We start from the raw sequence: 23,282 nt of genomic DNA on the forward strand, positions 1-23,282 counted from the left end.
CTCTAAGCTGTTGGCTGACTATGGGCAGAAATAACATTCTATCGCATATTTCAACACCCGTGGTACTGATTACCCGGAATATGCAAAATTTAACTGCAGTCCAGAACTCTGTTCCTCACAAACACAAACTTTGAGCGCAGCAAGATGCAGCTAAACCCTCTATCATGGTCCTAATATAGTAATTTAAATGGATTTTTTTGTGAATGTTGCATTTCAAAGAAATACATTTTCTTCTAGTCAAATTCATAAGACAATAGAGTGCCCTTCAATCATTTTTCCATTAGTTCACATGGCCATCAATGCTCCATTGAGAGACGGTCCCTACGGCACAGTAATTTTGAGCTGTATAATCATTATGCGGTAGTTTTAACTATATCCAGCTCGTCCATTTGATCAAAATAACAATTTTAGAAAGAACATGCTAATTACATCAGTTTAAATAATCCTATAGTTAATGTGTTCCAAGGCATTGAATCAATCAGAGCTGGATTGTTCTGGCAACCAAAACAGTTCAGTCGGGATAGATTCAACGCCCTGACAATGAAATTACTTTTGATGAATGAGAACATTCATAAGCATTGATCAAAATATCGCAATTATTATTCAGAGGCTGCTTTGGCTCATTGTAAATGGCGGCGGTCAATTAAAGAACAGTGACGGGTTCTCAATTACATTCCAACAGAATGCTCAGGCTCGAAAGGTTTTGCTAGCTTGAACCTAAAATGGATGCTCACTTATCTGTTACAACTTCTCCAAATGGTTTGGAATTTTGCCATCAAACCATTTGCGAGGAATTAATTAACCCATTATAGTGTTAGCGCTACTGGAAAGTGGCACTGCTATGAATAACCACATTTCCATTCATTGTGGTCTTTACTGCACATACATAAACATTTTTTTTTTTTTTAGCAGCTGGTTTGATGCTTTGTCTGAAAAGGTTTCCTTGCCTGAGGAGTTACATCTGGTTTCGAATTGTGTCTTGTGAAGTTAAGCATGACACGGTGTGTGAGTTCAAGCTTGATGTTAATAAGCTCCTCCTACCCCCTGGAGTTTGTTTTGACCCACATCAGTATAATTAACATCAAATGTCTATAAGACAGTCCTTTCTGTTCACTGTCTGACTTCACAGAAGCAGCATCCATTGGTATTCTTGTATTATATGCAGAGGAAGTCCTGTCAACATTTTATTTGCACATACAAATATATTGGTCCATAAACATGGACAAACAAGTTTGTGTTTTCTATTCGTTATAAATTGAATCGCTTTGCTGTTCGAAAGGGACAGCTATAAGGTCTTTATTGCCTATTTTAAACCTTCAAATCTGCAGGGAAAGTGGTGCTCTGCATCCAGTTGCTAAACTGTCGAGCTGACGAGCTGAGTGCACTTAAAGTAGTTCCATTCCTTTGTGGCCGTTCTTAGAGAACAAAGGTACTCAGGTAAATGTGCGTTTAGATGGGTGTGTATGTGTGGTTGAATCTAAAATACCGATGGTTATATACAGTTGGACCTCTGAAATGGAATACAATTTTGTCATAAAATTGTTGGGAAGGAAGGAAAATGACTGTCAAGGGTACCTTGACAAAGACGTCGAGGAGATATGGTCTTATTTACCCCAAAATATTGCATTGCTTCTCCTCCCTCATTGCCTCAGTCTCCTAATGTCCTCGATGGGATTTCTGGTGGGATGAACTGCCATGTAAACAGAGGAGCAAGGATCTATTAAATTGTAAATACACAAATGAGATAATCTCTTAAACGAGGAGCTATATTTACTTCCGTTACTAAACACTGTACTGTTGCGCATGACTATCACTTCACGTACACGTTCTAATCAAAGACAGTTGATTTTGTAACATAAAAGATGACACAAAAATATCTGAAATAACAAAATATTTGATTGGGGCATCATATCCTGAAGGGTGAAATGAGCCTTTTGATTAGTTCAAGTGTTGGATGTTGTTAGTTAGGTTAGATCACAGGTGTCAAACTCAAGGCCCGGGGGCCAGATACGGCCCGCCACATCATTTTATGTGGCCCGCGAAGACAAATTGTGCATCAAATTCGTGTCATTACTAGAATTGCAAATTGTCTTCACTTTTAATTTAATTATTATTTTTTTTAAATTTGGAAAACGAGTTATTTGTCAGTTTGTTTTGTAGCTTTTACTGTATATAATATGAGGTGCTCATTCATTTATTTGTGTTGATAGTCATAATGGCCCTCCAAAAAAAACCTATGACTACAATGCGGCCAGCGAAAAAAAAGAGTTTGACACCCCTGCCTTAGATGTTTCCAGACTGCACATCCCACATCACCTTCATAAATCCATACGACCTGGGATTACACTCCCACAATTAATCATTCTCTGCCCTCATCCATAAGTGTCATGCTCCAGGATTCACCTTCTCATTAGCTTACACTGGTGCGCCAACAACTGATTCGTGTTTTGTTGACCCCTCATATCTGACGTTCTCTAGGTTGGCAGGTATCGTTATATATACACCGTCTCTCTGCTGTCAAATACAATGGTTTGAATGATTTACAAAACAGCAGCCAAAACGATACAGTTTGATAGCTTGAATTATTTCAGACAGACGGCGCGAGGAATAAAAACTAAACCAAACTGCCAGCAAGGTGCTATGATTTATTTGTAAATTATCTATTGTGTGAAACATTGGAGTACAATTTCCATATAAATGAAGATCGGGGAGGGGAGGGGCTATTGCAAAATAGCCTAGAAATTGTTTTTGATGTTTGCGCTGTGATATGCATGGATTAAGGTGATAATAAAAAATCATATAAACAGTACACATAAATAGTACATATACAGTGTGAAGTCCCAGTTACTTTAAAAGATCACTTTGAGCAAACCATCATAGAAATATTTCCCCATGCAAGTGGATGGATGTGTGTGTAGATGCTCACACACACAGTGACAGCTGTCAGTGATTTGTACTAACAAAAAAAAAGGGGATTACATTTATCTGCAGAATCACATGAATAATTTCCGGGGAGGTTGCTTGGACTGACTACACTAGGTGATTTGATGTCCAATCAAATCAATGGAAAAAGCACAACCACCAAAAGTTACATCACAGAAATCAGAATAATAGCTCAGGGAACAATTGATTCTCAGAATGGTGGATCAAAATCTAGTGAACAGTCATTTGCAAAGCAAAATAAGGGAGACAGAGGCCCATGTTATTTTTTGATTGTTGTAATTTACCCCCCATGCCACTCTAGGGATCCTTGTGCACAATAGGGTCATTATTGTTCTTGAGTGTTCATTTGGAAGTTCCGGATGTGAGGAGGGCAAATGTTTTGGGGTTGCTGAAGATTGGAGCGGCATCAGCCACAGAGGAAATCCGAACGGACACCAGCGTCATCGCACCAGGAAAGACTCATCAATGCTTTTCTTTTTGAATGGCCATTATTTTGTTCAGAAATGTAATGTGTCCCCAAATTACTTTCTTATCATTCACGTTTATTTATCTTGGAAATAGATGTCTCCAATATTTTGTTCTTTTTGCGTTTAACTACACTAGTCGCACTGGAAACTAATTTGAATATATATATTTATTATCATTCTTTTGCATCATAGGAATTCATAGATGGTGAAAGTGTATTGTTGGAAAAAGACTGACATGTTCCAGAAAAAAAGTACACATATTACTTTGTATAATGTGATGCACAGTGAAAACTTTAAATGTGCTCTTTGGGACTTGAAAACAAGTCAGTTGCTGCTAATAATATTTGGGCAATAGCAAAAATTGCAGAGATAGATATCAAAAAAGGATGCTAAATGCCACCAAAGTTCTCAGAAGGTAATGAGAAACGTGATATGGGAGATGGTAAATGGACCTTTTAATAGTGTGCTTGTGTGATTTGATGCTCTCCATTTAGACAGAAATAGTGCTGGCACAATCACACACACACATATACACGCATAGAAACACACAAACAAATAAGGCGCAAACAAGCAGGACAAAGGTGTTTGTCTCTTCCTGGATATCCCCTGATGGCTTTTCATTTGTGATTTCTCAGGAAGTCCATTACTATTGCAGACGGGCATCGTACTCCTGCACCACAATCAATACTCTTCCATTAAGGTGATGAACGGTCCGTTTCCCCATCCTTCTAGAGTCAAGACAAATTCTCAGGACCTACTGATCCAAATCCGTCATTGCGGATATGACAGCCTATTAAGCCAGAAGGCTGCCTGCAAGCTGAAGCGAGATGGCGAGGGAGCCATACATCAGCCCGACATGAATTGCAAATTCACAGAAATTGCAAATTCTTTGCTCGGGTAACCTCTAACTCCTGCTCGCATGAAATCTAATGTAAAGACTATCATTTAATTACTACTTTGTCTAAGGTGAATACATACTTAAGGAATACTCATTAAAATGTGATTTTACTCAAGTCAGTTTGTTCTCTAAGATGATTGTATTTCTAATGATACATTGAGTAAATTGAAAGGCTACCTTTGAAAAACAACAATTAACTTAAACTTATGGTTAGTTAGTTAGTGCAATGTTTAAATTGGGTTGCTTTCTTCAGAAGACTGAAAAAGAAAATATTTTTGACAGAACATGTAGCAAATGCTTTAAATCAATATTTGATTTGTAAAGCAATAAAATGTGCCCTGGGGCTTTTGTACTCTGTCTGCTATGCTCTTGTCAGGCTGACTTATAGTGGTTAATATAAACCACAGACAGTGTGGCATGTTATTGCGTTGTATTACATTCAGCACCATCCTGTTTAACCCACACACACATTTGTAATATTAAAATCTGATTTATGAGCGCATATAGCAAAATTAAAATTAAGTTATTTGTCACACAAAATACAGTACAATCTAGCTCAACAACCCAAGTCATTATGGAAAATGCAAGTTTATTTTGTAATGTACTGTAATTTCTGGACTATAAACCGCTACTTATAGCCACAAAGCTAGCAGTTGTGGTTTAATAGTTGGAATGATACAACAAAACCTGCTTGGCTTGTAGTAAACAGCCAACAAACAGGTTGATTTATGATAGTCTGACATCAGGATAAAAGATTGCACAGCTAGCGCACGACCAGTGTCTCGCAATCTGAATCACAATAACAATCACTTTCATCAAATGTATCAATAAAAGTCTCAAATTGCTTTGTTGTATTTACAGAATTTGTGCCTGTGTGCAGTGGTTGTATTATTATGTTCTGAAAGAAGCAGCGAGGTAGTCTTCCCAGAAGTTATAGTCACTTTTTAGACTATATGCTACAATGATCTCAAGGCTTCAAAATTTGCTTTCTGTCAGTAAATGTGAATCCAGTCAGGCAAATGTCCTTCGGCCACACGCACACACACACACACACACGCACACGCACTTTCTGCAGTGAGCACTTTCCATCACAGAGACGCATAAACGAACAGTAACAAGATTATTGTGAAGTTTGATGATAATGAACAATGCTGGTGTGTACTTCTGTTTATTCAAGCATCTTCCCTGGTGGCACAAAGATGGATGGCCAGTGAAATGGCCGTAAACAAGAAGTTGAATGTGATATCTCCAGTGCTGGTGGGTAAGTGGTGAGTGTTTGTGTGGTTGATGTTTCTTTCGACACAATTGACCTTTTCATCCTTACGTTACATTTACATATTGGTGGCAAAAGCTTATGCATTGTCATACTTAAATATTACATGCCATTTGACCAAAGCACAGGGATTGAGAAAACAGGTTAATGGCTTAAATGAATAATGATTTTAACTTTCTTGTGTATCGCTGTAGTTTGAATCTGTGAAGTGTTCATCAAAAAGATGTACCGTATTTTCCGGACTATAAGGCGCACCGGACTATAAGGCGCACCTCCAATGAATGGCCCATTTTAAAACGTTGTCCTTATATAAGGGGCACCGGACTATAAGGCGCACCAATAATGCATCATGTCAGGTTTTCAATCCAAATCATTCTCCATTTGATCTTTTTTATTTCAACTTCAGACGCAACAAATTACTTTATAATCACAAAATAATGATCCATAGTCATTTTGATTCATAGTCTTCAGCGGGCCACTTATGATTGATTTCATGACACAATGCTTCGGTCCAGTTTAACATTAAGAATTTGGTCGATATATAAAGCGCACCGAACTATAAGGCGCACTGTCGGCTTTTGAGAAAATGTTAGGTTTTTAGGTGCGCCTTATAGTCCGGAAAATACGGTAAATGAATAAATTGCTTCAAAGAGAGACAGAACGTCACCCGTCATTTTCAATTCAACAGGTGAGTCACAATAACATTATTGATCTTTAAAATAAATTTTATTTTTGAATGTAATTTAACAGTTTTACAATATACAGCTGACAAGACAAGACTGTATTTGGACCCTAAACATTGAAGAAGAAGAAGAACAGATACAGTTAGAGATATGATACAAGGTACCAAAAGAACTGTGCTCTTTTCACCTTTGTATTTCCTCTCAAGTTCTACCATGTGACATTTTGCTCATGGTAACAACATAGAAGTTCACAAACTACACTTTGACCATTTCTTTTAGTAGGACCACAGGAATGTTTTTTTTCCCAACATGGAAATGTGCATTCATAAAAAAGCACGCATCCTCTGGTTGCTTGCAAAAAAAATGTCTATTTAAAGTAATATTAGATGAAATAAACATTGGATCAGTGGCAAATTCAAGAGAAAATGTTTAAGATGTTGCAACAGTTTGAACCCCAATGTGCTTGTTCTTATTTTTACATTAAAAGTTAGTGCAGCGTGGAAGCATAGTATTAAAGATACCTCATGCAGAATATACCACAGATTGTAAAATGAAAAATGGGTCCTGAAATCTGTGGAATCATTCTTCATCAATCAAATACAACTGTTAAAATTACTAGGAGTATAATTATTATTATTTGGTGCTTGTTTTGTTCAGGTTTTAACATGTTGAATGTTTAGGATTAATGTGAATTAGTAGCCACTGTCTCTATTAAGATTAAACCACATGTGACAAACACACAAACAAAGAAACAAACAAACACACAAACAAACAAACAAACACACACACAAAAAAACCAAAGTTATGTTGCTGCCACCACTGTCCATACCCGAGCTCACTCACTGTACAAACTGACCTTTTTATCTGTTGTTCAAGTTTCAATCCATAGCTTTTTGTTTGGCAATACTCGTATAATATCAGCTGGCTATATCTTGTGTTTTCTGAGTATATAGTTTTCAAATAAAACAATAACAAAGAAAAAAACAATAAAATAAGTAGATTTCTTCTGTTTAGTACAAAATTGTTTTAAAAGATGGGCTCTATATAATTATCCATAAAAGAGTCAAGACTAGAGATACATTGACATTAACACTACGTCTGCTCTACATGCAGACTCAGCAGTAAAGCTAATCACTACATGCAGTACACAGTACACATGACATCTACATTAAACAACTAGAAATGGCAAATCTAAAGGAAACAACTCATAACTCACCCACCTCACACTGAAGACCCCCCGCCCCCTCAACACACACGCAAGCACTCACACACACAATCATTTATATAATTTGTACATTTCTTTATAAAGGTCAAACAAGTTGTGGGTCACCAGAGATAGAGAGGGCATTCATAGAGATAATATGAAAACATGTTTTACTTCTAATAGCAGTGACACAGAAATAATTTGAACTATGGTTGACCCAAACAAACACTGGGAAAAATATAACATTATAATTTGATGAACACATTTCCTCCAAAAAAATGATTCATCCGTTTTCAATGATTCAATTAAAATAGTCCCCAAACAAAATACATAATGTAGCCTAAGAACTTAAATAAAGAGATCTCTCTCTTCGAGTCTCACTAGTCTAATGGAAATAATAATTAGCCTGGTGGTTTCAATTAAGCAGCGTCTATTTTGTGAAAACCTATTTAAAAACCGCATAGGGAGAAAAAAAAAAGTGTGCTTGTTTTGTACCTACATATCTTGCCAGTCCATCTGTGCTTTCACTGATGTGCATTTCAATTTAGGCCCATCTTGTGGATAAAATGAGCTACTGCACTGTTTCATCTATAATCTACAAAGAAGTACATTTATTTCATGAGGAACACTTTTTCATTAGCAAATGATTAAAAACAGAGCAAAATAGATGTGGTCAAATAAATGTGCTGAAATCCTTAGGCATTTTCTAGTACGACTACTTTGTACTTATTGGCTCGGGACACGAGTTTACGTGTTCGATGTCCATGAATAAACAAATTAAACTGTTACACTATTTTATTCCTCAAATCTTTTTAGTGTGCAATATACTGTATTGTATAATATACATATTCATTCTTTACGTATAGCATTGTGGCTCTGCAAAATGCCAAACACGTAAATCAGCACATGTACTTTCAGGTGTTCAATAAAAACAATTATGAAAATAAAGAACAACAATGTATAACATTACTGGTATTGTAGTTTTGTGCTGGATTGTGCCAGACCTAAGTCATCACCATCCATTGTTCTCTCTTACAAGTTCCCAAAATAAGTTGTAACTGATGACTATTTAAGATTCTGATTCAAGTTTTTATTTTTTGTAAAAGAAAAAAAAAAGGTCTTACTAATGATTGACACTTACAATAGTGAGATGACCAAATGATAATTGTAGTACAAAACTATATAACTACATTTCACATTTTTGATAAAAAAAAAAAAAAAGTTGGTGCTGTTCTGGAAACAAGCTGCCATTTTGTTTTGCTTGAAAGATCACATCACAGCCTCAGAACACACCAAATGAGGTGGACTGCTACAACCACACAAAATAAGACAAGATATAAACCAGTGATGCCTTCACTGGTTAACTCGTCCGCTCAATATTCTCCCTCATGCACATTTCAAAATTGCATTTTAGAGAAAAAGGATTGCTGGAAGACTAACAAAGAATTGTAACTTCTTAATACTTCTAATACTGTTCACAGTCAAATCCAACAAGTGCACACGTGTGTGTGTGTGTGTATACATGTGTTGTCTGATATGATACATTTTATAATACCATATTTTTCATCATCAATACAAGGTTTTCCCAGGCAAATCACAAAGTTGAAATGGAACCTGAGAATGGACCTAGTATTTCTGTATGGGGAATTATTGTGTGTTATAATCCAAGCAACATCTTTTCAATGACTATATTGGAAGCTTCTGTTTGTGCTCAGTGTACTGTTGTCATTAAAAGAAGCATCCTAAATCAGGAGAATAACAGCAAGGACTAGTTTTTCAAATCAACTTTGTGTAAAGTCACCGTATTATAATATGCATATAATTAATGCCCCAGTGTAAATTAGTGGTTTTAATTGTGTGCTTTCTCGCTGAGGAAACCTGAATCAGCAGGTCCATAATAAGATGACAGGCGTGTGCTTCTGTGCTGCTGCAAGCCCCACAGAGCAAGTCTTACAATCTACTATACCTTCAACTGCATGAATATTGCATAAACATGTTTTTACAAACAATTGTAAGGAAAAACAAACTGGTATATTAAATTATGTGCAACACATTTACAAACCGCGCACGCACATAAACTAAATCTTCTGGACAGTGACCCAATTTATTCTTTTTCTTGTGCCTTGTTTTTTTGTTGTTTCTTAAAGATACAACACAGGTAACTAGCAGAGGTTAGGATGGATATAATAAGCCTTTACAATATGTAAAGGTCTCCAGTAGAAAGGGATCTTCCCCACAGAGGACTGTGGGAAAGTGTGGTGCACGTAGTGGAGAAGGAAGGAGAGGGGACAAGGGGAAGATGGTGTCAGTAGTGGGTGATAAAGTGGGATGCCATCTATGCACTCGGGTTCGGGTTGTTGTGTGTGTTGGTGGAGCCGTTCCTTCCCTGGATGGTGAGGCTGATGTCATCCTTCCTCTCGTTCTCCTCCTCCCGCAGCTCCTCCTTCAGATCGTCCTTCTCCTTGAAAGGACGAGCCTCCGCTCTGTCTTCAGAGGCTGGAGGGGCATAGCGGCCGGTGCGATGCTCTCGCAGGGCTGGGCCCCACTTTGCATGTGCCTTGCATGCATGCTTCAACCGCTGTGCAAAATAAGGGAGAATAGATGGTTTCGAAGCGGATGCAATTAGTAATTGCAATCCAAAACCATGTCTAATCTGAAAAAATATGGTTTCAGTGACGTCTGGTGGCATCTTGGTGCATAGCAACTGAAAGGAAACCTTCACTCAGTCGCCATCTTGAACCTTTTAGGCAATGAGCTCTGCTACACACATTTACACCAGAATGGGAGTTGACTTTCCACGTGAGGGACCACAATAAAAATAAACTAGCTAAAGCAGGTCTAAATTGTGGTGCATGGAGTATAATGTGATTTTGATGCGTGTTACCTCTCTAAAGGTGGCTCCTGGGGACCTCGAGATCTTGTAGAAGGCATAGATGGGTATGCAGATCACGGAGGAAAGCGCCATTAAGAAGCCAATAGCCAGAGACCAACCGGGATATATGTAGTCATTATAGGTGATAGGCTTGTACTGGATCACTGTGAAGATCAGGATGAACTGGGAGGACAAAAGGAAGCAATTGAATACCTGAGTGCTGCAGAAAATGTAACCAATATAGCTCATTTAATAGTCATTGGCTGTCTAGTGTCAAGTAGTATAGTTAGATTTTCTTTTTTATTATTATTTTTCAGACCGTAGCTTCTGTGTGATGTCATGTAAACGTAATCTGTCCTGTCAAAGTATGTGATTGCCATACCAAATGAGCTGACTGCTTTCAAACTAGCAATAACATTTGACACTTCCATAGTAATGTAATATTTTCTAATCTGAAAAATGCATTTTCAGACCATAGGCGCAAAATGTTCCATAAAACAAAAGGCCCAGTTAGTTCAGTTGGGAGACATAACTCGAGAATGCTCAACTGCGTGGAAGATCATTCAGGAATAAGGAAGAGTACCCACATCCGTCACAGCTCAGCCATGTGCTTAATTTACCTTACAATGCTTTTGTAAGTATCACTTCATTTCAGTGAAATTGTAAAAGCACAAACCATGCAATTGGTTTAATTCAAGTGCTGACTGCAATTATGAGCAAAAATGGTCAGTTGCAGTGCAGGCCTTGGAGAGCAATTCTTAGTCTGAGATGGAGATGGAAAAATGCCTAGAATTTGATCAGTAATCCACAACATTGAATTTATTGCTTGGTTCAGAAGCTTAGTGGACAAATACGGAGCTGCACTCATCCATTTCCTAGTCATACAGATTTTCAATGTGAGGTTGAAATTGCAAACAAAGCCCAACATATTAGCTGGAAATGTAGGTCATATTCCTAAAATGCGCTAGCAGTACGCAGACTTTGGTTTGTTTGTGTGGGTACACTTACTGAGATAATGACTGGGGAGATGAACCTCCAACAGACTTTGAAGAAGAGTGGGGGTGGGAAGCCCAACATCATCTCAACATCTTTAAAGTAGTTTTGGTGACCTGGAGGGGGAAAAAAAAAAAACGTCAAAAAGTAATATTTTTGAACTACATTCAAATGACAAAATTAGAGCAACCACGTTGAGGAATTTAACCTTTAGATGGTAGCTACAAAATAATCTATGGGGTGAAAGAAATGTCAGAAATTGAACCTGCAACCTTCATAATTATACATCTAACTCTATCTTCGTTTTTAATCTAATCGTAATGTCCAGAGACTTTATATTGATGGTAATAGAAATAATTTCTTTCCTTAATAACTGAGATAAGAAAAGGGCCAACCATTAACAAAGATTAAAAAACTCATCCCCAAGTTAATCCTACTCAAATCACAGTCTTTAAAAAAATGGTTTATTCCCATCCCACATGAACAATGACAATTTTAAGAATACTTCCAAAAAATGTCTCCTTACCATAAACATACATGACGCAGACACACATAATGCAGGAGATGATGACTAGAGAGAAACTAGCAGCATAGTTATCCATCAGTAGCAACCAGTAGATTCCTGCCTGTAAGACATAAACAAAACAAGTGGCTCAAAACATCTCCAGTCGGTATGTTTGAATCGTAGGTATGCATTGGGTTTTCACAGTGATGAAAAAAAAAAAAACGTTTTCAAGCATAGTGTGTTTTGGCCTTACCTGAGTTGTTAGTGGAACTCCCAGAAGGAATCCAACAACAGCCACACCCAGCGTAACTACAGTCTTATTCCTGATGATCCAGTCGGTGCCAATCTCATCAACAATGGCTGTCACCAGCGTCTCCAACAAACAGAACTAAAATGAAAAATGAGTAATGAATCAAACATAAAAATGTACCTCAGTCTACAATTGTAGAAACAGTGTACTGCATTTTTTCATGGCACATAATAGAAAATAATTACGTAGGCTTGCTTTCAAGGCTTACCTGAGTCCCCAGTCCCAGGAGGATTAACATGAAGAAGAAAAGAAGCGACCAAAGTGGAGAAATGGGGAGCAGAGTGAGGGCTTCTGGGTAAGCCACAAAGGCCAGTCCTGGGCCATGGTCAGCTACCTCTGACACAGGCACGTTAAGGTGGTGTGCCATAAAGCCCAGGATAGAAAAAATAACAAACCCAGCATAGACACTGGTTGCACAGTTGGTTATGCTGATGATGATGCTGTCTCTGTATATAGAAAAACAGGTTGGAAGGAAATTAACCGTCTGCTAAGCCACAAGTTATTGCACACAAACCTAGAATACCTCGCTTTATTCTTTGGGGCACAGCCATGCTAACACAGAAAATTCCATTCCACACAATGTTCCCCTGATATCCACAGAGGGGATAAAAACTTGACACACCTCTGTTTTATGCCGTTAAAAAAAATAGATGCTGAAAAATGAAGTTGCAACAGTGGGGAAACTTCAATTGGGATGACGCCTCAGAAGTAGATTAGGCTAGAGTGCAGCATTTTTGCGCAGATAGCTTCAAGTCAGTTCAGACCGTTCCGCCTCTTTTCTCTCTCCCTGATGCACTCGCTCTACTAGAAAGTGTGGGTGAGTAAATTACTGTATGTCAATTCAATCTGCCTTCGTTTTGCCTCCTCATCATTTTAGGACTATCTTGCTTCACAGACCTTTGCAAATAAAAAGTCACTGCTCTGTTAAACTCAATCCCTTACAATCATAACCTGGAATAGGATATTCACTCACGCAAGGCAGAAACACTTGCTAATGCGACAACACATCAAGATACGCTTGATTTGCACAGCGATATCAGCAAAAATGTGACTTTTATGACATTTTATTCTATCAGTTTATCAAATATGTATTCTTCAACATTGGGCATTTGTTTAGCATCACTTGCACAATCTAATAAACTCTCAAGTTTTATCAACGATTCTGTCTAGTCAATAGATGACTGTACAGACACATTTTATTATAATATTTCTTTTTATTATTAGTAGTAGTTCAAAGCACCTGAAACAATTGTTGTGGAACTTGTTGTAAGAAGCCATGGTAATCAGACCACCCCAAGCACATCCCAGGGAGTAGAAAATCTGTGATGCAGCATCTCCCCACACCTAGAAAAACAACAATCCATTGATAGAAGTAAACAAAAAAAGAGTTTGTGTATAGTTCCTTTAATGTGGGCTCTTTGATTTTTACACTGAGTTTTTTTGAACAAGAAAGAGGAACGTATTTCATCTTTTTAGTCCCAAATTTGAAATGGTTTACGGGCTTCTCTGATGAGCCAGAAAAGTATCAAGCAAAACATTTAACTACTAAAACTATTGTTTCCATCCAAAAATACTAAATAATAATAAAGAATATACCTTTGCATCCAGGACCTTTTGCCACTGAGGAGTCAAGTAATACATGATGCCATCAATGGCTCCATCCAGGGTAATCCCACGGATAAACAAGATGGTCAAAACAACATATGGGAATGTGGCTGTAAAGTACACCACCTGTAAATGAATACATGTACATGACTTCAGTAAAACAACAAATCCACAAGAGTTCATTTACTTGCTTTGCTTATTTTCATCAGTTACAACTTGGACCTCTTCGGTTATCCATACCCACAAATGTTTGACTGACCTTTCCAGAGGATTTGACGCCCCTGATGAGGCAGAGGAAGACGACTACCCAGGACACAGCCAAGCAGCCCAGGATGGGAAGTCGCACTTCTCCAAAGTTTCCAATGCCATCAGAGATGTCCAGCACATAGTGTCTGAAATAAACACAGGGGCCTTTTTACAAAAATGTCCAAAATCTTCTTTTTTCTCTCTGTGGGTCTTAAACCTCGATCGATTTTTGCACCGAGGATATTATCAATCAGCAGCAGCCAACATTTGCATAACATTAGAATAATTTGGGTTTAAAGTAATTTTTTTTGCGTGTGAGCTAATTAAAGGCAATCTTATAGGCCATATTCTGTAGAGTTGTTGCGTATATGTGTTTAAATAACACTGCGCATTTTGAAGAAATATTTCAGATGCATAAAACCAAAGGAAATATGTAAAGCGACAGTATAAGAATACCATTGAGAAAAAAAAAAACAAGGTTGCTATTTCAACAAATGGACATCAAAATGACCATACAAGCATGAAGAACAAGTGCCCTACGCTACCTTTCTCATAACAAGTGGCCAAAACACTTTCTCCCCCCAAAAATATACTTAAAATCTGTTTATAAAGTTGGTAGCATATTCAGATAGATGGGGAATGTCCTGCTTATCACTCATTAGGCAGTTCAAAATTGATGAAAAGTTATTGCATTTCCAGGAGTTGAGTCCAAATATTTGAAACATGTTTGTTGTATATTCAAACTGACTCAGGTGTGAACCGACCTTATCCGACATGTGCCTCTTGGACCTTGAGCGCAACGAACCCATGTTCAAATAATGGAATTGCACAACTGATCCTCCAACTGCATACATACATATACGCGCGCGTGTGTGTGTGTATGTGTGTGTATGCGTGGTCAAGATGGTCACAATGTACACAAAGTTCACCTGTGACTTACTTCCAGTATTCTTCACTGGGGCTGGTTCTTTTGGTGCGGTTCACTATCTCACTGACCCCTTCCACCATACTGCGAGTGACATTAGCCACGCTGGCGTTGCTATGGGACACCACACCGGTGCAGTCAGGCGTATTCCAGGGATTGTTGCAGTATGTCCATGGCAATAAGTTTGTCATGGATGTGAAAAAGTAGTAGAAGGCAATGCAAATAACCACATTGTAATAGATCCCAATATAGGTCGACACCACCATCATGCCATAGCCAACACCTGCAGGGAAGCGGATGAAGTAGATCAGGGTAGATCAGTAGATAAGTTCAAGTAGATTTTTCACGGGCCGCATTGTAGTCATGCCTTCTTTCGGAAAGCCATTATGACTGTCAACCCAAATAAATGTATGAGCACCTCATATTATATACAGTAAAGCTACAAAACAAACGAACAAATAACTCGAGTAAAAACTGGTCAAATATTTAAAAGAACAGATATTATTAAAAGTGAAGACAATTTGCAATTCTAGTAATGACACACAAATTTGATGCAGAATTTGTCTTCGCGGGCCACATAAAATGATGTGGCGAGCCGTATCTGGCCCCCGGCCCTTGAGTTTGAAACATGTGAAGTAGATTAACACCCCTATACACTCGTAATATGGGGCATAAGTACCATGATAAAAATGGATCATCACTTTGCTGGCTCAAACTATGTATTAGATTAAAAAGAATTGAAAAACTGAATTCATGTTGAACAATGTGCACTTTGAATTGCTTTTGTGCTTTTCACTTGGGACTTAAACGATTGCGCTTGTTATGTTTGAAGTGGAATACTTGGTCAACATAACTTCGGACTTTGCCACACGATACTACTTTGACTCATCACATTACTTACTTTCCATGAATCCTATTTTTGACTAACTTTCACAAACCATGGAAGGTTGTTTAAAAACAGACAAAAACTGATTTCCAGGAGTTCGTTTCTGTATCATGAAATTTAGACAGATAACATGGGCCTCTCATTGAAATACACAAACCTTTGAACATTGGACTAATCTTCCAGACTCCCAGACACCCTTGGCTGGCAAACTGCCCGAAGGACAACTCAAGGAAGAAGAGTGGAATGCCACAGAACACCAACATGATAAAATATGGTAGCATGAAGGCACCTGCAGGAGGACACAGGACAGTCACAATTTAGTCAACACATGCTTGTAAAGGAAAGAAGTCGTATGAGGTCATATGCAGTAGTTACATAAATTGTAAAACATGCTCTGTACCCATTAGCCCCTGGACTTTTACAGAGGTTAGCGTATGTCATTGGTATCAAGTAACCCATCCTAAATTGTTTTTTAATCATACCGTGTTTTCCGCACTATAAGGCGCACCTAAAAACCTCAAATTTTCTCAAAAGCCGACAGTGCGCCTTATAATTAGGTGCGTCTTATATATAGACCAATATTGAGCCATTACAGCAGGCGTGTCCAAAGTCTGGCCCGCGGGCCAAATGTATATATCTTATATATGGACATAGTTTTAAAATGGGCCAATTTATTAAAGGTGCGCCTTATAACCCGGTGGGCCTTACATATACAAAGTTTTAGAATGGGCCATTGAAGGTGCGCCTTATAATCCGGTGCGCCTTATATATGGGCAAAGTTTTAAAATGGGCCATTCATTGAAGGTGCCCCTTATAATCCAGTGCGCCTTATAGTGCGGAAAATACGGTACTTGTCACATCACTTTCAGTTTGAAAATAACAGGAATTAAGACCCAGTGCATTTAAAACAGTCATCATGATTGAAAATCGTAGATAAGGACTAATGCTCCAGTGAATTTAGAAAATAGGCATCATGTCAAAAAGATATTGCTAAATGGACATGCATGCATGACTTACATTTGAATGACAAGTTCCTAGTTCAATTTCATTCAATTATATGGACATAACAGAAATTGTCCATCACACCTGATATCAGCACAGATGTTAAAAACAAAAATGTAAAAAAATTGTCTCCAAGCATTCCTCTTTTTTATCAGATTCACCCTGTTCGGTGAAACATTTATTATTCACCATTGGATGCAAAACAGTTCTTTGTGATGTAATGCCTACCTCCTCCATTTCTGTAGCAGAGGTAGGGAAACCTCCAAACATTGCCCAGGCCCACAGCATAGCCAACACTCGTAAGGACAAACTCAATTTGGTTCCCCCAGTTCCCTCTCCGGGAGTTTTCATCCTTTTTTACCGGCTCACCTGGAACTGCTCCATTCTGCAAAAAAGACACATTGAAGGTTAGCTCATATGGCAGCCAGTTGTACAAAAAATATTTGTTGTGCTGTGAAACAAATTCATTTTCATTTGCAGGATTAGCATGAGGTGAATGCACTGGAGCAGACAGGATCTAAAGTGAAACCCTTACCGCCTTAAGAGGAGCCCATAAGCATTTGGTCTTGTCGCCCCAATTTCAAGCTTCTTCTGCCCTTTCCTCCCTCCCTCCTTCTATCATTCCATCTGTTGACATCAGATGGTCGCACTCTCTCACTCCTGACCTGTTCTGTAACCTCAGCTACACTGCCGTGAAACGTATTTGCCTGATTTCTAATTTCTTTGGCATATTTACCACAATTACATCACGATTAAAAATTCTAATTTTAAATGATGATTTTATGTATTCAGGTGAAATACATATCCATGTATATATGGCACCATGTAAAAGGACAAAAGGTAATTATCTCTGACCTGATTATGACTTATGCCACCCTGCCAACAAATAAAATGTAGCATTTGCAATAACTATTTTCGATAACTATTTTCTCATTGAACTACTGATGACTCAGGAGCAAATGGGACACTGGCATCGGGATCAAAACCAGATTCTTCAGATTGGTAAAATAAATTAAATAATTCTATCCATTTTCTAAACTGCTTATCCTGTTCAGCGTCGCAGGGAATTAGAGCCTGGTCCATCTGATTTAAGCAGGAAACCAGATTACAGCCTGGTTAGTCGCCAAACTAACGCAGGTGACATAAAGACAGACAACTATTCACACCTTCGCTGAGTGTGAGCTAAATTCATGTGACCTGCACGAATGTATACTACAACTTATTGTCTTGCTAAGTAAATGCTAGATATTAGCATTTAGGAGAGACTTGATTAGTAGGCCAACACAATATTACCAGGTGGCCCTGAAGATCAACTGAGAAGCAAAATGAAAGAAGGAGACAATCAGCTGGAAAGCAAAATAGCAACAACTTCAAAAAGTAAACAGCGGGAGTTTTCTCCGAGTCTTTTGAAACTGACTGTGCTTGTATTTGTCAGAAAACTAAAACAAAGAGCCAGCATCCCGTGATCTTCAAACAGGTGGCGCACACAGGGAGCAGAGCAAATAAGCGTTGGTGAGCATATTGCTCAAAATTAAAGCGGTCACAGCAGTGTGAATGGGCTTTTGCAGCGGTTCACATATTTCACTGACCCAAGTATACAGTTGATTTTGGGAAGAGAGAAAATACCGGAGACAGAGTCTGTACACAGCTGTGTGTGTTTCTTGATGCAAGCGATGCATATTGTACATCTGATTTGGTTATCAGCAACCAGGCGTGTGCCTTCGGACGATATACACACACGGACAAAATAATGTGTTACCTGAGGCAAATGTTTTGGATGAACACAGTAAAAGGTTATTGGAAAGTTTACAGAGTCCATAAGTTTTGCTTTGGTTTCCCTCCATTGACAAGATTAAAAAAAGATCATTAAAGGATACAGAGAATAGGTGACATTATAATGTGTAGCATTTAGTTATATTTAAGATAACTATATATTTAAAACAAATACCGTATTGTCCGCAGTATAAGGCGCACCTTGCTCAAACGTTAACGCAATCACAATATAGTAACACTCGAAATAGTGAAAACAATAACAATATATCAATAACTCAACGTTGCTCAAACGTTAATATCACACAACACACAAAATAAACACGTAAAGTTTACTTTAATAAATTAGTCCTCATCCACGAATCCATATTGGTCCATATACAAATCGCACCGGATTATAAAGCGCACTGTCGGCTTTTGAGAAAATTTGAGGTTTTTAGGTTCGCCTTACAGTGCGGAAAATACGGTAATATGTTGAATGTTATGAATTGAAGGTATGCTCAAATGTTTATAATTTGAAATCTATCAATGTTAAAAGAAAGCGATGATTTACTCCAGGCGTAAATCAGAGTAAGATGCACCCTGGACCCATGGGCAGACCTCAAACTTTTAGTTTCTCATGACATGTTCTATTACTTAAGTGACCCTGATGTCTAGAGCCAGGTGTTGTGGCCCATGGTGTTGGCTCCTGTGAGCTGTGTCAGACAACAGTCACTGACTCAATTTCTCTGTCACATGTTTTTTGGGACCATCTGGGATTTATGTAAGACCACACATGGCCTTGCCTTTTTCACCCCCCACTTTTAGCGACTTTGCTCTATTTTCAAGGTCGCTTTAAGTCACTATTTACTTTTTTGAAGCACATGTACCGTACATCTGTCACTTTGGTGTCCCGGCTTTGGGACACCAAAAAGTCAACACTGAAAGAGTTACTTTGACATAAATGATTACCCACAAGTCCACTTTATAACGGGCATGATGCCTTGACATGCCATTTTGGGAATAACGTATCTCAAAGAATCCTGTATTTATATAATACACATTGTAAAATTAAGTACAATATTCCCACACTAAATTGCGGTTCGCCTTTCATGGCCTTGCGAATTAGTGGATTTTTTTTTAGAGGTGTCATCGTATCTCGCTTTTATATAGTTATTCATTTATTTTACAATTTAAAGTGTAACAAGTGTTGAGAAGGAAGGGAAGTATTTAGGGGTGTTTGCAACATAAATCTTCAGAAAAAAATATGTTTGTTCCCCTCATCCTGTTCTCCGGCACATGATCGTCCTGCTCGTATTACTTTGCAATTAATGAACACGCCTCACTATTTCAAAGTGGCACCCGTAATCCTCACTCGACCTATGCGGAATTTAGTAAACATGTCTGTTTGCAATGACTGAATTCACTCAACCATCATGGGACAAAAAGCCCACCGGATTCCCCAAAAAGAGACTTTTCAAAGCTCTCTTTATGAATGAGCTGTGAGGTGAGAGTAATAGGCCTAAAGACAGTGTATACTGTGGCTTCTCAGTCTGCTACCATTGGGACCACATAGCAAAAGATTCTGTCTGACAGACTGAATCAATCCCCCTGGCACGGCTGAATAATAGCTATAAATGAACAAGGTGTCAGGCACGGACATTTTGGAAATGATGTCCATAGTGAGTTGTTCATCCAGAAATTGAAGATCCAACAACATATTTCCGTTTCTTTGCATTGCTGTAACAATGAAAAATGTTTGCTATTTAATTTATTCACTGCCAACCCAGTTAATATAATTGACGTCTATAACCGTCAATGGGACTGAACGACTCATAGATCATGGGATTATAAAGTTTCAAAGGGAGGCTGTGGGCAATGTTTCTCAGCATGGTTTGTGTTTTATGGTATTTTAGTCATTGAAATGTGACTTCTCTGAACACGTTTATTGAGTGTGCTGTTTGCACACTGGCGTTATCTATTTATTTATTATTTATTGTTACTCTTATTATTTATTGTTGTGCCTTCTTGTTTTTTATATTGCGTCGTTTACTTGTATGTCTATCGTGTAATATGTCTTGTCACCGTGGGATAGGGAAAACGTAATTTCGATCTCTTTGTGTGTCTCGGCATGTGAAGATGTTGACAATAAAGCAGACTTTGACTTTGATGTTGTATGAGTAAGGTAATGAGGGGAAAATTGAACCTTCTATATTATCATCCTAAGGTTATTATCATCCTAAGAGTAGGACAAAACTTTACAACTTGCATGAGATTTTTTTCTGGGTTTCTGGGAACAATTACTTGGCTCCCATGTCAACTAGGAACAAAATGTTGATAGTTATGTCAAATAAAATGATTTTTTTTGCTGTGGCCCACTACATTGCTTTGAATTACTGTCAAGTCGATGTTGCCACCACCATTGACCCTGATTGCTGACATACATAATGTGCCTGTAGAGGAACACACAATTAGAAGACACAAAAGGATGATCAACAGCAATCTCAAATACTTGGTGGAGATAGTAGCAGTAATAATTTATTCAAGATTATTTTCTGATCTTTCATTCCATTTTCTTACACTTTTTGGGATATCCGCTTTGTCATTCAGTAACTTACCTTGACATGATATTCCATGATGAGGAGCTTGCAATCAGTTTCTAACAGTCCAAATAATGTATGACTGGCCAACTTCACTTACTTTCTAATACTAATAGGACTGAACACAACTGCTGAAGTTCTTAAATACCTCCCCTTGGGGGTTGGGGACTAGTTATGTCTATGTCTCTCTGTCTGTGAAGAGAGAAACGTGGTTGTGAAAGGGGTGTGGCTAAGAAGCAAAAGGAATGGGGGTTGAGGTTAGGGTAGTGAGGGGGCGATCATTTAATGTGAATTATATAATTACATACGGGGAAAAAAATTGACTTGGACGTGTGTTTCATGTACACGTGTTATTTTATTGCCATGTACTTTGATCAATGATTGAAAATCACCTAATTTTACTGATATTGATAGTTTTCAAATGCTAATAATTGTTCTTAAAAAAACTCTAAAGCATTGAATAAACTTTGATGCCAACATGCATGTCTTTACCTTTATGCATCACAGATAAAGTTATATCAAAGTCAAAGTCTGCTTTATTGTTGTTAATCCTTTCATCTGTCAAGACACACAAAGAAACCAAAATTCCGTTTCCTCTATCCCACGGTGACGAGACATAGTACACGATAGACATACAAGTGGACGACACAAAATAAAAACAAAATATGATTTGAAACATGTTTTTTCTCCTTTGAGTAAATATGACCTTTCCATTAAAACTAACGCAAATGCATCTTCAGAGTTCCTTGGCCCATCTTTTTTACTCAAGCTACGCTATTTTCATGGACAGCCCAAGTCTAATTGCGCGTCTAATTGTATTTTTGCAGAAGGGCGCAGTTAGAAATGGGCGTTTGTGCCATTGTGAGAGTGAACACAGCTAAATTCACTCCCATAATCGTAATGAGGATCTCCATTTACAGATCATGTGAACCAACCCCATATATGCGCACGTGCATACACACGCACGCACACACACACACACACACACCCCACACTAGCTGTGCTACAATCAGGTGGGTCCTCTAAAGAATAAAATTATTATTATAATATATTAATGACAGTAATGCATTTAGAGATTTAATCTGTAAAATGATTCAAAGTGTTTGATGCACGTTGCTGTTCTATTTTTGAATGAAATATGATGACATCGACCAAATCGCAACGGAGGGCTGAACCTGCCTGCCTGTGCCTTGCTCAAATTCAACAAAATCACATTACACAACCTGCGCTTGGTCTAAAATCAAATCTACTTTCTATCACCCAATTTTAACATGCGCTGGAGATCCGTAATAAAAAAACATTCTTGTTCTGATGGAATGTCCAAAACGGTCTGCCAAATTCCCAAACAACTAGACAGGAACTTTTGTCTTTCCCAATACACATGGAGTGTATTTCAGTAACCCACCACTATTTCTACTGTCATTAACTATTGCCTTCACTATGAATAACAAAGAATTAATTCATCTTTAATTTTTCAAGGGAAAAAAAAGGCTTTTAGCATCCATGTTTCAGCATGGGAAATAATCAACAATTTATGTGTTACATGTAAAAATGCAAAATAGAAAATCACACGCACACATTCATCCAACAGATACACTTAGTATCTGCAGTTATCCCTTATTGTAGGACAACAATTTATCACAGCGTTGAGGATAATCTCTAAATCCAATCCTGTTTCTTTAACGGAGACGTGTGTCAACATGAGATTGAGCAAATGAGGAATAAAAGGAGAGAAATGGCTCATGAGAGCTGTTTGAGAAAAAGAATGATCAGCAAAAACTAGAAAATAGAAACATTTAAGACTGACAGAAACAATCAGACCGCTACAACAATGTGCATCCCGTTCTGCAACATTCCCCTCCCTCTTGCTTGTTCACTCGTTTGCTTCACAAGTTTACTTATGCGTAGGCCTTCATTGGGTATGGCTGTCAAGTGATGCGCGAGACTGGCCCGCGGAGTTGTTGGCCCTCGCAAGCTGTTCACCTGCATCCCCCTCCACACCCACAACACACACACATGCACACGCAAACACACATAGCTTTCCTCTTATCATGCATGCGGTGCCCCATTATATGAGTAGTGGAGCTGAAATGTAATTGGAAATGTGCTTCGCCAAGTAAT

The 23,282-nt window shown here is 38.2% G+C and overlaps 1 protein-coding gene across 2 annotated transcripts in view; it reads right to left on the reverse strand.

The window, feature by feature from the left end:
- Positions 1-6,241: 6,241 nt before the first annotated feature.
- The window catches only part of slc6a9 (solute carrier family 6 member 9), a 30,138-nt gene continuing 13,097 nt past the window's right edge, over positions 6,242-23,282 (reverse strand). For both annotated transcript variants that reach the window (XM_061296022.1, XM_061296021.1), the window contains 12 exons: positions 17,041-17,197; positions 15,968-16,099; positions 14,940-15,207; positions 14,013-14,145; positions 13,745-13,879; positions 13,389-13,492; positions 12,357-12,594; positions 12,092-12,226; positions 11,860-11,959; positions 11,349-11,449; positions 10,353-10,523; positions 6,242-10,046 (listed from right to left, as the gene is read on the reverse strand). In XM_061296022.1, coding sequence (XP_061152006.1) covers positions 9,804-10,046; positions 10,353-10,523; positions 11,349-11,449; positions 11,860-11,959; positions 12,092-12,226; positions 12,357-12,594; positions 13,389-13,492; positions 13,745-13,879; positions 14,013-14,145; positions 14,940-15,207; positions 15,968-16,099; positions 17,041-17,197 — 1,917 coding nt within the window. In that variant the 3' untranslated portion in view covers positions 6,242-9,803. The remainder of the gene's footprint in view (positions 10,047-10,352; positions 10,524-11,348; positions 11,450-11,859; positions 11,960-12,091; positions 12,227-12,356; positions 12,595-13,388; positions 13,493-13,744; positions 13,880-14,012; positions 14,146-14,939; positions 15,208-15,967; positions 16,100-17,040; positions 17,198-23,282) is intronic.

Source organism: Syngnathus typhle, linkage group LG13 (genome assembly GCF_033458585.1).
Source record: "Syngnathus typhle isolate RoL2023-S1 ecotype Sweden linkage group LG13, RoL_Styp_1.0, whole genome shotgun sequence".
In the NCBI taxonomy this organism is placed as follows: Eukaryota; Metazoa; Chordata; class Actinopteri; order Syngnathiformes; family Syngnathidae; genus Syngnathus; species Syngnathus typhle.